Source organism: Stenella coeruleoalba (assembly GCF_951394435.1).
Source record: "Stenella coeruleoalba genome assembly, chromosome: 9".
NCBI lineage: Eukaryota > Metazoa > Chordata > Mammalia > Artiodactyla > Delphinidae > Stenella > Stenella coeruleoalba.
The window spans coordinates 58,871,418-58,888,279 of NC_137155.1; the positions used below are offsets into that span (position 1 = coordinate 58,871,418).

Genomic DNA, 16,862 nt, shown 5'->3' on the forward strand with positions numbered 1-16,862 from the left:
CCTCCCCAACCCGCTGAGCAGACAGCCCGCCCTTCAGAGTGAATTAGGCCGCCTTCCCCAGTCCAGCCCCTTTCATAACTGCCAGCCACTCACTCTGTGGCAGGGGCTGCTCCGCGCTCTTTAGATGTGTTCTCTCTATGAGGGGGGTACTGTTAGATGATATTGCTGAAACCTGGAGAGGTTCAATAAGTGATGCAAAGAGATGCAGTAAAGCCAGGACTGAAACCCAGTCTGAGCCGTGGCCCTTACTGTGTCTTAACCATTTGCCTGCACTGCCTCCGCCTCTGCATCTTCCTCCCACACCAGCCTTGTGCTCTGTGTTCTGTTCGTCCTCCTGCTTACGAGAGTCCCAGATTCCTGAGGCTGCCTTCCTTCTGGACAAGCACATTCCCACTCTGATCTCTTGTTTTACTTGACATGTTAATTATCTACCACTGAGGGACAAACTGCCCCCAAACTTAGTGGCTTAAAACAATAACCATTTGTTATCGCGCAGTCTCCGTGATCAGGAATCCAGGTGGCTTCACTGGGTGCCTCTGGTTCAAGGTTTCCGATGAGGTTGCAGTCAAACTGACAGCCAGGCTACAACCTCCTCTGAGGCTTGAGTCGGGGAGCATCCACTTCCAAGGTCAGTCACATGGTGTTTGGCAGGATTCAGTTCTTCAGTGGCTATTAGACTGCAGGCCTCTCTTGCTGACTGTTCTCTGGAGGCCACCCTCAGTTCCCTGTCCTACGGGTCTCCCCATAGGCAGCTCACCCAAATGGCAGCTGGCCGCCCTTACAGCAAGCAAGCGCGAGCGCCCAAGATGAAAGATAGTCTTTCTGTAACCTAATCTCAGAAGTGATATCCCGTTGCTTTTGCTATACCCTGTGTGCTAGAAGCAAGTCACTAGGTCTAGCCCGTGCTCTAGGGGAAGGGGTTACAAGGGTATGAATTCCAGGAGGCAGGGGTCACTGGGAACCATCTCAGAGGGTGCCTGCCACAGAGGGCTGCACACCAGGTTATCTGTGTGAGAGCACGCGAGACAGATGGAGATGGGTGTTCACAGGATACGAAGTCTCTGGTTCCAGACTCTTTTACCTAAACCATCGATCTCTTTCCTTCACTGTACTTGTATAGTGAAGTCAATCAGTTGGTCTTTTAAAAAAAAATTGTCTATACCAACTTACAGATCCATTCAGTAAGTGAAAGGAAGCAAGTGGAGAACACTGTAGAAACAATAAGGTATTGAGGCTTTAACTCTTCTACCTTTAAAACATATAAACTCTTGCTCATATTCAACGTGATCAGGGGTGTAACATGTAGCTTAGAAGAGTCCCATTTTGACTAATTTATTTTTTAAAATTTATTTATTTTATTTATTTTTGGCTGCATTGGGTCTTTGTTGGTGCACGTGGGCTTTCTCCAGTTGCGGAGAATGGGGGCCACTCTTCGTGGCGGTCTGCGGGCTTCTCATTGCAGTGGCTTCTCTTGTTGTGGAGCACAGGGTGTAGGCGTGCGGGCTTCAGTAGTTGTGGCACGTGGGCTCAGTAGTTGTGACTCGTGGGCTCTAGAGCGCAGGCTCAGTAGTTGTGGCGCACGGGCTTAGTTGCTCCGCGGCATGTGGGATCTTCCCGGACCAGGGATTGAACCCATGATCCCTGCATTGGCAGGTGGATTCTTAACCACCGCACCACCAGGGAAGTCCCTGATTAATTTATTGAATTTAAGAGTACAAGTAATTTTGGGATTAAAAAAAGACTTGTATGACAGCATGGCTTTTAAATACCTCTAAGTTATTTCTTTCAGTGCCCAACTGTTACACTTTGGAAGGCAAAGTATCATTATCAGGAGAAATGCTGACGTGCCAATTATTTAGTATTTTTACTATGGTGGGTTTGCTAGCCATCTTGTTTGGTCAGGTGTGGTGCCTGACGTAGTGGGGAAATACGAGCACTTTGAAAGTGAAGTATGTCTTCTTTCTTACCTCCCTCTTAACTTTGCAAGGTGAAGGTAATGCAAGCTGAATTACCCTTCCTAAAATAATGCTAAATGGCTAGTCTTAATTAGCTTCAAGAGAATAAACACAAAGGGATGGCTTTCTGTGCAAAACCTAAGTTAATCCTATTTTGCTCTTCTTTGGAGAATGTAATCCTTTTTAGATCTGTTAGAAACGTCCTAAAACCTAAATCCTTAAACCAAAATATCAGAGAGATCATAGTTTTATTCTACTTGGAAGGTATTAAGCCAACTTTGGAGTTTGAACTTCATCTTTTAAAGGCTTTGCAGTTCTTGAACATGGATGTTGAAATGATGATTTTCTTTTTTTTTTAATATTTATTGTAGTTTTTTAAAACATCTTTATTGGAGTATAATTGCTTTACAATGGTGTGTTAGTTTCTGCTGTATAACAAAGTGAATCAGTTTTACATATACATATGTTCCCATATCTCTTCCCTCTTGCGTCTCCCTCCCTCCCAACCTCCCTATCCCACCCCTCTAGGTGGTCACAAAGCACTGAGCTGATCTCCCTGTGCTATGCGGCTGCTTCCCACTAGCTATCTATTTTACATTTGGTAGTGTATATATGTCCATGCCACTCTCTCACTTTGTCACAGCTTACCCTTCCCCCTCCCTATATCCTCAAGCCCATTCTCTAGTAGGTCTGTGTCTTTATTCCTGTCTTAAACCTAGGTTCTTCATGACATTTTTTTCTTTTTCTTAAATTCCATATATATGTGTTACCATACAGTATTTGTCTTTCTCTTTCTGACTTACTTCACTCTGTATGACAGACTCTAGGTCCATCCACCTCATTACAAATAGCTCAATTTTGTTTCTTTTTATGGCTGAGTAATATTCCATTGTATATATGTGCCACATCTTCTTTATCCATTCATCCGATGATGGACACTTAGGTTGTTTCCATCTCCAGGCTATTGTAAATAGAGCTGCAATGAACATTTTGGTACATGACTCTTTTTGAATTATGGTTTTCTCAGGGTATATGCCCAGTAGTGGGACTGCTGGGTCATATGGTAGTTCTATTTGTAGTTTTATAAGGAACCTCCATACTGTTCTCCATAGTGGCTGTACCAATTCACATTCCCACCAGCAGTGCAAGAGTGTTACCTTTTCTCCACACCCTCTCCAGCATTTATTGTTTCTAGGTTTTTTGATGATGGCCATTCTGACTGGTGTGATATGATATCTCATTGTAGTTTTGATTTGCATTTCTCTAACGATTAATGATGTTGAGCATTCTTTCATGTATTTGTTGGCAGTCTGTATATCTTCTTTGGAGAAATGTCTATTTAGGTCTTCTGCCCATTTTTGGATTGGGTTGTTTGTTTTTTTGTTATTGAGCTGCATGAGGTGCTTGTAAATCTTGGAGATTAATCCTTTGTCAGTTGCTTCATTTGCAAATACTTTCTTCCATTCTGACAGTCGTCTTCTGGTCTCGTTTATGGTTTCCTGCTGTGCAAAAGCTTTGAAGTTTCTTTAGGTCCCATTTGTTTATTTTTGTTTTTATTTCCATTTCTCTAGGAGGTGGGTCAAAAAGGACCTTGCTGTGATTTATGTCATAGAGTGTCCTGTCTATATTTTCCTCTAAGAGTTTCATAGTTTCTGGCCTTACATTTAGGTCTTTAATCCATTTTGAGCTTATTTTTGTGTATGGTGTTAGGGAGTGATTTAATTTCATACCTTTACATGTACCTGTCCAGTTTTCCCAGCACCACTTATTGAACAGGCTGTCCTTTCTCCACTGTACATTCCTGCCTCCTTTATCAAAGATAAGATGACCATATGTGCGTGGGTTTACCTCTGGGCTTTCTATCCTGTTGCATTGATCTATATTTCTGTTTTTGTGCCAGTACCATACTGTCTTGATTACTGTAGCTTTGTAGTATAGTCTGAAGTCAGGAAGCCTGATTCCCCCAGCTCCGTTTTTCGTTCTCAAGATTGCTTTGGCTATTCGGGGTCTTTGGTGTTTCCATACAAATTGTGAAATTTTTTGTTCTAGTTTTGTGTAAAATGCCAGTGGTAGTTTGACAGGGATTGCATTGAATCTGTAGATTGCTTTGGGTAGTAGAGTCATTTTCACAATGTTGATTCTTCCAATCCAAGAACATGGTATATCTCTCTATCTAGTAAAACCAAGATACTTTATTCTATTTGTTGCGGTGGTAAATGGGAGTTTTCTTGATTTCACTTTCAGATATTTCATCATTAGTGTATAGGAATGCAAGAGATTTCTGTGCATTAATTTTGTATCCTGCTACTTTACCAAATTCATTGATGAGCTCTAGTAGTTTTCTGGTAGCATCTTTAGGATTCTCTATGTGTAGTATCATGTCATCTGCAAACAGTGACAGCTTTACTTCTTCTTTTCCGATTTGGATTCCTTTTATTTCCTTTTCTTCTCTGATTGCTGTGGCTAAAACTTCCAAAACTATGTTGAATAAGAGTGGTGAGAGTGGGCAACCTTGTCTTGTTCCTGATCTTAGTGGAAATGCTTTCAGTTTTTCACCATTGAGGATGATGTTGGCTGTGGGTTTGTCACATATGACCTTTATTATGTTGAGGAAAGTTCCCTCTATGCCTACTTTCTGCAGGGTTTTTAACATAAATGGGTGTTGAATTTTTTCGAAAGCTTTCTCTGCATCTGTTGAGATGATCATATGGTTTTTCTCCTTCAGTTTGTTAATATGGTGTATCACGTTGATTGATTTGCGTATATTGAAGAATCCTTCCATTCATGTAATAAACCCCACTTGATCATGGTGTATGGTCCGTTTAATGTGTTGTTGGATTCTGTTTGCTAGTATTTTGTTGAGGATTTTTGCATCTATGTTCATCAGTGATATTGGCCTGTAGTTTTCTTTCTTTGTGACATCCTTGTCTGGTTTTGATACCAGGGTGATGGTGGCCTCGTAGAATGAGTTTGGGAGTGTTCCTCCCTCTGCTATATTTTGGAAGAGTTTGAGAAGGATAGGTGTTAGCTCTTCTCTAAATGTTTGATAGAATTCGCCTGTGAAGCCATCTGGTCCTGGGCTTTTGTTTGTTGGCAGATTTTTAATCACAGTTTCAATTTCAGTGCTTGTGATTGGCCTGTTCATATTTTCTATTTCTTCCTGATTCAGTCTTGGCAGGTTGTGCATTTCTAAGAATTTGTCCATTTCTTCCAGGTTGTCCATTTTATTGGCATAGAGTTGCTTGTAGTAATCTCTCATGATCTTTTGTATTTCTGCAGTGTCAGTTGTTACTTCTCCTTTTTCATTTCTAATTCTATTGATTTGAGTCTTCTCCCATTTTTTCTTGATGAGTCTGGCTAATGGTTTATCAATTTTGTTTATCTTCTCAAAGAACCAGCTTTTAGTTTTATTGATCTTTGCTATTGTTTCCTTCATTTCTTTTTCATTTATTTCTGATCTGATCTTTATGATTTCTTTCCTTCTGTTAACTTTGGGGTTTTTTTGTTCTTCTTTCTCTAATTGCTTTAGGTGCAAGGTTAGGTTGTTTATTCCGTATGTTTCCTGTTTCTTAAGGCAGGATTGTATTGCTATAAACTTCCCTCTTAGAACTGATTTTGCTGCATCCCATAGATTTTGGGTGGTCGTGTCTCCATTGTCATTTGTTTCTAAGTATTTTTTAATTTCCTCTTTGATTTCTTCAGTGATCACTTCGTTATTAAGTAGTGTATTGTTTAGCCTCCATGTGTTTGTATTTTTTACAGATCTTTTTCTGTAATATCTAGTCTCATAGTGTTGTGGTCGGAAAAGATACTTCATACAATTTCGATTTTCTTAAATTTACCAAGGCTTGATTTGTGACCCAAGATATGATCTATCCTGGAGAATGTTCCATGGAACATTCTGAAATGTTCAGAACATGAAACATGTTCATGTTTCTCAAGGATACACTTGAGAAAAATGTGTATTCTTTTGTTTTTGGATGGAATGTCCTATAAATATCAATTAAGTCCATCTTGTTTAATGTATCATTTAAAGCTTGTGTTTCCCTATTTATTTTCATTTTGGATGATCTGTCCATTGGTGAAAGTGGGGTATTAAAGTCCCCTACTATGAATGTGTTACTGTCCATTTCCCCTTTTATGGCTGTTAGTATTTGCCTTATGTATTGAGGTGCTCCTATGTTGGGTGCATAAATATTTACAATTGTTGTATCTTCTTCTTGGATTGATCCCTTGTTCATCATGTAGTGTCTTCCATTGTCTCTTCTAATAGTCTTTATTTTAAAGTCTATTTTGTCTGATATGAGAATTGCTTCTCCAGCTTTCTTTTGGTTTCCATTCACATGAAATACCTTTTTCCATCCCCTTACTTTCAGTCTGTATGTGTCTCTAGGTCTGAAGTGGGTCTCTTGTAGACAGCAAATATATGGGTCTTGATTTTGTATCCATTCAGCCAATCTGTGTCTTTTGGTGGGAGCATTTAGTCCGTTTACATTTAAGGTAATTATCGATATGTATATTCCTATTCCCATTTTCTTAACTGTTTTGGGTTCGTTATTGTAGGTCTTTTCCTTCTCTTGTGTTTCTTGCCTAGAGAAGTTCCTTTGGCAGTTGTTGTAGAGCTGGTTTGGTAGTGCTGAACTCTCTCAGCTTTTGCTTGTCTGTAAAGGTTTTAATTTCTCCATCAAATCTGAATGAGATCCTTGCTGGGTAGAGTAATCTTGGTTGCAGGTTTTTCTCATCACTTTTAATATGTCCTGTCTGTCCCTTCTGGCTTGCAGAGTTTCTGCTGAATGACCAGCTGTTAACCTAATGGGGATTCCCTTGTGTGTTATTTGTTGTTTCTCCCTTGCTGCTTTTAATATGTTTTCTTTGTATTTAATTTTTGACAGTTTGATTAATATGTGTCTTGGCGTGTTTCTCCTTGGATTTATTCTGTATGGGACTCTCTGTGCTTCCTGGACTTGATTAACTATTTCCTTTCCCATATTAGGGAAGTTTTCAAGTATAAGCTCTTCAAATATTTTCTCAGTCCCTTTCTTTTCCTCTTCTTCTTCTGAAACCCTATTATTCGAATGTTGGTGTGTTTAATGTTGTCCCAGAGGTCTCTGAGACTGTCCTCAGTTCTTTTCATTCTTTTTTCTTTATTCTGCTCTGCAGTAGTTATTTCCACTATTTTATCTTCCAGGTCACTTATCCGTTCTTCTGCCTCAGTTATTCTGCTATTGATCCCATCTAGAGTATTTTTAATTTCATTATTGTGTTGTTCATCATTGCTTGTTTCATCTTTAGTTCTTCTAGGTCCTTGTTAAATGTTTCTTGCATTTTGTCTATTCTATTTCCAAGATTTTGGATCATCTTTACTATCATTATTCTGAATTCTTTTTTAGGTAGACTGGCTATTTCCTCTTCATTTGTTAGGTCTGGTGGGTTTTTATCTTGCTCTTTCATCTGCTGTGTGTTTTTCTGTCTTCTCATTTTGCTTATCTTACTGTGTTTGGGGTCTCCTTTTTGCAGGCTGCAGGTTCTTAGTTCCCGTTGTTTTCTGTGTATGTCCCCAGTGGCTAAGGTTGGTTCAGTGGGTTGTGTAGGCTTCCTGGTGGAGGTGACTAGTGCCTGTGTTCTGGTGGATGAGGCTGGATATTGTCTTTCTGGTTGGCAGGTCCACGTCTGGTGGTGTGTTTTGGGTTGTCTGTGGACTTACTATGATTTTGGGCTGCCTCTCTGCTAATGGGTGGGGTTGTGTTCCTGTCTTGCTAGTTGTTTGGCATATGATGTCCAGCACTGTAGCTTGCTGGTCGTTGATTGGAGCTGGGTCTTGGCGTTGAGATGGAGATCTCTGGGAGATTTTCGCCGTTTGATATTACGTGGAGCTGGGAGGTCTCTTGTGGACCAGTGTCCTGAAGTTGGCTCTCCCACCTCAGAGGCACAGCACTGACACCTGGCTGCAGCACCAAGAGCCTTTCATCCACACAGCGCAGAATAAAAGAGAGAAAAAGTAGAAAGAAAGAAAGAGGATAAAAGAAAAGAAAATAAGGTAAAATAAAGTTAGTAAAATAAAAAAATAATTATTAAGAAAAAATACCTGTTCTTTGCTCAGACAGGACAGGGTTAAAGGAGCCACTGATTCGGGGGCTCCGGCTCACTCAGGCCAGGAGGAGGGAGGTGTACGGAGTGTGGGGCGAGCCTGTGGTGGCAGAGGCCGGTGTGACATTGCACCAGCCTGAGGCGCGCCGTGCGTTCTCCCGGGGAAGTTGTCCATGGATCCTGGGACCCTGGCAGTGGCGGGCTGCACAGGCTCTCGGGAGGGGAGGTGTGGAGAGTGACCTGTGCTCGCACACAGGCTTCTTGGTGGCGGCAGCAGCAGCCTTAGCATCTCATGCCCGTCTCTGGGGTCCGCGCTGAGAGCCACGGCTCACGCCCGTCTCTGGAGCTCCTTTAAGCGGCACTCTTAATCCCCTCTCCTTGCGCACCTTTTGGGAGGTCTGAGGACTTCTGTCAGTGTTCATTAGGTGTTCTGTAGGAGTTGTTCCACATGTAGATGTATTTCTGATGTATCTGTGGGGAGGAAGGTGATCTCCACGTCTTACCTTTCCACCATCTTCCCCTAGATCTTGGAGTATAGTTGATTTACAATGTTGTATTAGTTTCAGGTGTACAGCAAAGTGAATCAGTTACACATATACATCTGTCCACTCTTTTTTAGATTCTTTTCCCTTACAGGTCATTACACAGTATTGAGGAGAGTTCCCTGTGCTATACAGTAGGTCCTTATTAGTTATTTTATATAGTGTGTATATGTCAATCCCAATCTCCCAATTTATCCCACCCCCCTCACTTTCCCCTGGTAACCATAAGTTTATTTTCTACAACTGTCATTCTATTTCTGTTTTGTAAATAAGTTCATTTGTACCATTTTTTTTTTAGATTTCACATATAAGTGATATCATATGATATTTGTCTTTGACTTACTTCACTCATTATGACAGTCTCTAGGTCCATCCATGTTGCTGCAGATGGCATTATTTCATTCTTTTTTATGGCTGAGTAATATTCCGTTGTGTATATGTACCACATCTTCTTTCTCCACTCCTCTGTGAATGAACATTTAGGTTGATTCCAGGTCTTGGCTATTATAAATAGTGCTGCAATGAACATTGGGGTGCATGTTATCTTTTCGAATTATGGTTTTCTCCAGATATATGCCCAGGAGTGGGACTGCTGGATCATATGGTAGTTCTATATTTAGTTTTTAAGGAACTTCCATACTGTTCTCCACAGTGGCTGTACCAATTTACATTCCCACCAACAGTGTAGGAGGGTTCCCTTTTCTCCACACCCTCTCCAGCATTTATTGTTTGCAGATGTTTTGATCATGGCCATTCTGACCAGTGTGAGGTGATACCTCACTGCAGTTTTTATTTGCATTTCTCTAATGATTAGTGATGAAATGACGATTTTCAATTCCAACAATAATTACTGCTCCAGACCTCATCCTGTGGGAACTAGAAATAATATCCAACTGCTTTTTCGTTTGGCCACATTCCAGCCATTTCCCAGTCCCATGATGATGGCTTGACCTCTCTCCTCAGGCACTAGCCCTGCCAGCAGACAGGGAATCTGCCCTCAGCTTCCTGGTTTGCCAGCATACAGACCAGTAGACAGCGACAAGAGGGAAAGAAAAGACATCCATACAAGCCTAGACTAAATCTGTATGCACTATGGGCCACCTAATAATCTACTGCCCCTTCAAACCAATATTCCCTCACTGAGAGTTCCACGTTTATTTAGTAAGAAGGACTGATTTTATAATTTTAAAAAGTGTGTCTACACCAGATTGACTTAGTAGTCCACTTCTACTGGCTGAAGGCAATGTCAATAATCTAAAACTTTTTTTAGTCAGAAAATTACCTTTTAAGAAATACTTCTGTATACTTCCAATTCTCAATTTTCTTTTGCAAATCCCCAAACCAGAGAAGTTCATAATCAGTATACAAATCCACCCTCGAGTCTGTATAATGCCTCTGTGTATATGTCTGTCTTGCAGGGTGACTCTGAATGAAAAGGACAATTTCATGAATGCTGAAAATCTGGGGATCGTATTTGGGCCCACCCTGATGAGGCCCCCTGAGGACAGTACCCTCACCACCCTCCATGACATGCGGTACCAAAAGCTGATTGTGCAGATTTTAATAGAAAACGAAGATGTTTTGTTTTAATCCACCAGGGAAGTGAGCTGAATGGCCCGAGCCCCATCTAAGTTGATAAGGCTAAAGAAATAAAAACATCTTTTACACCTGGTTTTCCAAACAAGTGGTGGAATTTCCTAGACCACAGAGGATCGCCATGTCGGCTACTGTGTCTCATAGACACTGGCCCCCTCCACAGGAGAACAGCAAGGATGAGGGTGAGAAAAAGCCCTCGCCTGGGTCTTTGCTGTGCCTCGTATGTCTGTTTTGCTGGAAGAGTGATTAATAAATCTTTCTTTAACTTATTAAAAAACAACGTAGACCTTTAAACTTCAGTCTTATCAGTAATAAAAGGGAACTTAATTCATAGAGGTACTTGATACAGTTATACATTTTCCACTTACAAAAAGAAGACAATTCTATATGTTAAATGTTAAATGAAACTTATATTGTAAAATGTATTTTTATTTTAGCTGCAAGAATGTTACTTTATTTTAGCAAATAGAACTCAATGCAGTGCATTGATTATTACCCTGTGTACCTTGTCCTGCCTTCTTGCTGCGATCCCTGAAAAGTTTACCATGAATGCAGTATTATCTTGACATACCTCTGTCCTTATCAGTGCTTTGCAATGAAATTTCACCTCCCACCTCTGTCCCTGCTTTTGATAGATTTGCTGTTAAGCACTGGCATTTTGCTGTCTTACGGTGTATGTTTATAGCAATTGTAGGATGGTCTGAAACATCCACAAATTTTCTTTCCATAAAAATTTTGTGAAATCCCAAAGTATGTTCTATGAATTGGTCATAGTCTTTCCATATCATGTGTGTACATCACAGAACATGCAGAACGTGGTCATTTTACATAAAATAATTTGGAAACACTGGTTATAGCTGGGCCATGTAAAAAGTTAGAACTTCTTTCTTTTCAGGCAAGCATTCTGAATTCATCTGTTAATGTCAAGTTGCATTTTTGCCACATTTCTATTTATGAGAAGTGAATCTGCAGAGTCATTGTTGATTTTTTTCATTTTTGTTTTATAAACAAGCCTGTTTTTTAAAGTAAGAATGAATGTTTGGTTTTTTACAAATATGTGTTCCTCCTTGATCAAAGTAACTCTGATGGATAATAATTTAATATGATTTGATTGCTACAGTCCTATCTTATTGGTTATATTTATCTTAGCATGAGCTTTCCACACCAAGATTTCTATATTTTGTAACATAGGTAAAATATTTAAAACGTCAAAAACTGTCAATCTAAATTTTTTTCTTAACCCCAACTACAAAGTCTTTTCCTCTCATTATCTGAGATGATTCATGTCATTACTCACTAGTCTTGTTTCGGAGTGACCAGAAGAGAATTACTGTGTGATGAGCCAGCTGAGAGGGGAGAGGGCAGTGCAGTTGTTATCCTAGAAAGTCCTGAGGGCTATGTGGATGGACTCCGCTGGCACACGGGGGTCAGAATGGTTCTGCTTGGTCCCTGCTAGTATCGTTCCTCCCAACTGTACAGATTTGTTTGTTGTAGCTTATGTACTTCTTGATACTGTCAAAAAACTATCTGGAAATGGTTTTATTTTGTGAAGTGAACAATACTTTGTAATTTATGATAGTGTAAATGGAAGGAAAAGCATTAAATGTATTAAATTCTTCTGTCTATCATTTTGGAAGACGTGTTGGGGGAAAGGGGGGCAGAATATTCAAAACACTGCTCCCAGATGGATTGTGGGCAATAAAGTGTCTACCATCACCAAGACACGATGAGAAAACAAACACCCCATGGAGTCCACACCTCCTGGCCCCTCTCCCTCCTCCAGCTTCCTCCTGAGGAGCCTGCCTGCAGTTAAGATTCCAATACTCCAGCTTCCCTTTCTATAAAGACCCATTGTGTTTGTCCTTCATTGAGAGATGTGGTGTTTAGAGCAGATCACCCTAGGCAGCTTGCAGGAGGGCAGAAAAAGAGTTTTGGAGCCAGAAAGACTTGACTTTGAATAGCAGATCTGCCTCTTATCAGCTGCATATGACCTTGGGAATGAGTTCGCTTACCTGAAAAACTGGGTTTGGAAATATTCTGATTGGGACACCTTAGATGAAATGATGATCTAAAGTAATTAGTCATAGTTACTTCTTATTATCATCATTATTTTAAGAATGATGACTTAGGAGGGGAAAGGAAGACACATGAGAGAAAAGGATTTGTCACGGGTTAAATCCAAGTCCGAGTAGTAATAAGGGGTATTATTATAACAGGGCTCTATAATGTGTAATGAGGTTCACTTGACTCCTTTTCTCGAATGTGATTACAACACCTGATCCCGTCTACCTGCCTTTAGTCTGAAGCCTGCTCTGATACCCATGCCTATCTTCCCCACCATCTGGCAGCCTGACGTGGCTTCTCTTACCTGGCTTGAAATTCCTGCCATTGGAATAACTCTAGTAGTTAGACCTGAAAGGAGGCAGTGTTGTTTCCAGAACCCACTGTTAAATTGCCCACAGGTGGGTTGTGGGAGACGGGACGGGGCAGTGTGGGTGGGGGAAGGCCTTTTTCTCTCTCCCGTTAACATAAATGGGCACCTGGTCTCCAAGCTCGGAAGGGGCCTGGTGCAGAATTTCAAGGACAGCAGCCTGGAAGGGACGAGGGAGGGGAGATACGGGGAGTTGAGGAAAGTCACATACCACTACAGGTGTGCTGCCTGGGCCATCCTGCCTCCAACTGAAAACCCAACTCAGGTAGCTTACAAATTCCCAAGATCTATCAATCCACAAATTTACTGTCAATCTTTTGATATTTAAAAATGTAATGTTCATTAATTTTCAACCAACATTTATCAAGCACTTATTAATGGGCCAGACACTGAATACTGGCAAGGAAAAGGTTTGTCTCACTGGAAGAATTAAATAATAAGTTTAGTTTGGCTGGAGAGCAAACGCTGGTCATGCTAAGGATTTTGGACTCTAACATAAAAGGCGATGGTGCTACAATTTTTTTTTTTAAATAAACTTAATTTTGGAGTAGTTTTATATTTACAGAAAAGTTGCAAAGATACTACAGAGAGTTCCTGTGTACTCCTCACCCACTGTCCCCTAATGTTAACATCTTATATAACCACAGTACATTTATTTAAACCAAGAAACCAACATTAGTACATTACTATTAACTGAACTCCAGGCTTTTTTCGGATTTTATGAGTCTTCCGCTAATGTCCTTTTTCTGTTCCAGGATACAATCTAGGACATCACATTGCCTTTAGTATTAATTGCTAAATTATTTATATTAATTTATAATATTTTTATTATGTTATTTTTAATTATATTTTTATTATAATATATAATATAGATAATATATATAAATATATATTATGTGTATGAATATATATATATATGCAAATGAAAAAATATATATTTATATATATTATCTATATTATAATTATATATAATTATATATGATATATTATATTATTTTATTTTAATATAATATTATAAATTATAATTTATATTAATGCTATTATTAAATAGCATTAATAGCTAATTAATTTAGCATTGCCTTTTAGCAAGAAACAAATGCCACAATCTTGTTTACATTTTTTAAAGATCACTTACTTGACTGTGGATCCATCAGAGAATATGCAGGCAGATGGGGGTAGTGAAGGTAGATGCAGGGAGTCACTTGGATGTTCGTTGTTGTCATTGTAAGTCTAAGGTGATGTAGCCTGGATCAGGTGGTAGCAAGGCAGAGAAAAACAGACAGAACTGAGTTATATTTAGGAGGCAGAGTTGAAAACGTCTGGTTATAGTTTGGATTAGAGAATCAAGGACGACTCCCACACTGCTTAATTTGACAACTGGATAATATTTCTTGAAATGAACACAAAGAGATCCAGAGGTTCTTGAGGGGTGGAAAAAGTAAGGAGGATGATGAGTTCCATGTTGGACATGATGAAATAGGGATACCTGTGAAATTTCCAGGAAGAGATATTTCATGAGCAATTGCACTAACAGACCCAAGCTGGAGGTAGGAATTTAGGAGCGACACCAGAGGTAATAATTGGAACCAAGGTAATAATTGAATAAGAGTGCCCAGGGACCCAGAGCAGAGAAATACAGGAGAGGCCTGATTCAAAGTTCTCTACAGCACCAACATTCAGGAGAGGGGATGAGAAGGAGGAGAGGGCAAATGAAGTCCATTTTGATAAAATATAGAGGGTCTCATGAGTGTGGTTCAGAAAGACTCTTTCCTTGTCTTCAGGTTCGTTTCACAATGTCCTAGTCCATTTCGTTGTTCCACTTCCATGTATTTTGCTACACGCGAGGCACCATGTTAGACCCTATGCTTTGGAGCGGTTTGCTTCATTGGATGCTTTGTAAATGCAAATAAGCCAGGGTCATTTTTTTTCCTGAGTTGAAAAGATATTGTCACACTCAAGGACCTCCTTCACTGCCTTCTACTTCCATTTGTACATACGTCTAATCCATCGGTTATCACAAAGTACTGCAATTGTGTGTCCATCTGTCTCCCACTGAAGTACAGGCTCCGTGGGATCAAGAATGGTGGACACCATCACCCTGATACCAAAACCAGACAAGGATGTCACAAAGGAAGAAAACTACAGGCCAATATCACTGATGAACATAGATGCAAAAATCCTCAACAAAATACTAGCAAACAGAATCCAACAGCACATTATACAGATCATACTCCATGATCAAGTGGGGTTTATTCCAGGAATGCAAGGATTCTTCAATATACGCAAATCAATCAATGTGATACACCATATTAACAAACTGAAGGAGAAAAACCATATGGTCATCTCAATAGATGCAGAGAAAGCTTTTGAAAAAATTCAACACCCATTTATGATAAAAAACCCTGCAGAAAGTAGGCATAGAGGGAACTTTCCTCAACATAATAAAGGCCATATATGACAAACCCACAGCCAACACTGTCCTCAATGGTGAAAAACTGAAAGCATTTCCACTAAGATCAGGAACAAGACAAGGTTGGCCACTCTCACCACTCTTCTTCAACATAGTTTTGGAAGTTTTAGCCACAGCAATCAGAGAAGAAAAGGAAATAAAAGGAATCCAAATCGGAAAAGAAGAAGTAAAGCTGTCACTGTTTGCAGATGACATGATACTACACATAGAGAATCCTAAAGATGCTACCAGAAAACTACTAGAGCTAATCAGTGAATTTGGTAAAGTAGCAGGATACAAAATTAATGCACAGAAATCTCTGGCATTCCTAAAGAAAAGAATAAAATATCTAGGAATAAACCTACGTAAGGAGACAAAAGACCTGTATGCAGAAAACTATAAGACACTGATGAAAGAAATTAAAGATGATACAAATAGATGGAGAGATATACCATGTTCTTGGATTGGAAGAATCAACATTGTGAAAATGACTCTACTACCCAAAGCAATCTACAGACTCAATGCAATCCCTATCAAACTACCACTGGCATTTTTCACAGAACTAGAACAAAAAATTTCACAATTTGTATGGAAACACCAAAGACCCCGAATAGCCAAAGCAATCTTGAGATCGAAAAACGGAGCTGGAGGAATCAGGCACCCTGACTTAAGGCTATACTACAAAGCTACAGTAATCAAGACAGTATGGTACTGGCACAAAAACAGAAATATAGATCAATGCAACAGGATAGAAAGCCCAGAGATAAACCCATGCACATATGGTCACCTTATCTTTGATAAAGGAGGCAGGAATGTACAGTTGAGAAAGGACAGCCTCTTCAGTAAGTGGTGCTGGGAAAACTGGACAGCTACATGTAAAAGTATGAGATTAGATCACTCCCTAACACCATACACAACAATAAGCTCAAAATGGAATAAAGACCTAAATGTAAGGCCAGAAACTATGAAACTCTTAGAGGAAAACATAGGCAGGACACTCTATGACATAAATCACAGCAAGGTCCTTCTTGACCCACCTCCTAGAGAAATGAAAATAAAAACAAAAATAAACAAATGGGACCTAATGAAACTTCAAAGCTTTTGCACAGCAAAGGAAACCATAAACAAGACCAAAAGACAACCCTCAGAATGGGAGAAAATGTTTGCAAATGAAGCAACTGACAAAGGATTAATCTTCAAAATTTATAAGCAGCTCATGCAGCTTAATAACAAAAAAACAAACAACCCAATCCAAAAATGGGCAGAAGACCTAAATAGGCATTTCTCCAAAGAAGATATACAGACTGCCAACAAACACATGAAAGAATGTTCAACATCACTAATCATTAGAGAAATGCAAATCAAAACTACAATGAGATATCATCTCACACCAGTCAGAATGGCCATCATCAAAAAACCTAGAAACAATAAATGCTGGAGAGGGTGTGGAGAAAAGGGAACCCTCTTGCACTGTTGGTAGGAATGTAAATTGATACAGCCACTGTGGAGAACAGTATGGAGGTTCCTTAAAAACTACAAATAGAACTACCATATGACCCAGCAATCCCACTACTGGGCATATACCCTGAGAAAACCATAATTCAAAAAGAGACATGTACCACAATGTTCATTGCAGCTCTATTTACAATAGCCCGGAGATGGAAACAACCTAAGTGTCCATCATCAGATGAATGGATAAAGAAGATGTGGCACATATATACAATGGAATATTACTCAGCCATAAAAAGAAACAAAATTGAGCTATTTGTAATGAGGTGGATAGACCTAGAGTCTGTCATACA

At 39.7% G+C, this 16,862-nt stretch overlaps 1 protein-coding gene and 1 long non-coding RNA gene across 5 annotated transcripts in view; one reads left to right on the forward strand and one right to left on the reverse strand.

The window, feature by feature from the left end:
- CHN2 (chimerin 2) overlaps positions 1-11,887 on the forward strand; it is a 383,768-nt gene extending 371,881 nt beyond the window's left edge. For 3 of the 4 annotated variants that reach the window (XM_079932005.1, XM_079932006.1, XM_079932004.1), the window contains one exon: positions 10,003-11,887. In XM_079932005.1, coding sequence (XP_079788131.1) covers positions 10,003-10,174 — 172 coding nt within the window. In that variant the 3' untranslated portion in view covers positions 10,175-11,887. The remainder of the gene's footprint in view (positions 1-10,002) is intronic. The other variant, XM_079932007.1, reaches the window with a different exon arrangement.
- LOC307191814 overlaps positions 8,934-16,862 on the reverse strand; it is an 89,227-nt gene continuing 81,298 nt past the window's right edge. The window contains exons 3-4 of the long non-coding RNA XR_013829853.1: positions 13,747-13,856; positions 8,934-9,100 (exon numbers count right to left, since the gene is read on the reverse strand). This is a non-coding gene — a long non-coding RNA (uncharacterized lncRNA). The remainder of the gene's footprint in view (positions 9,101-13,746; positions 13,857-16,862) is intronic.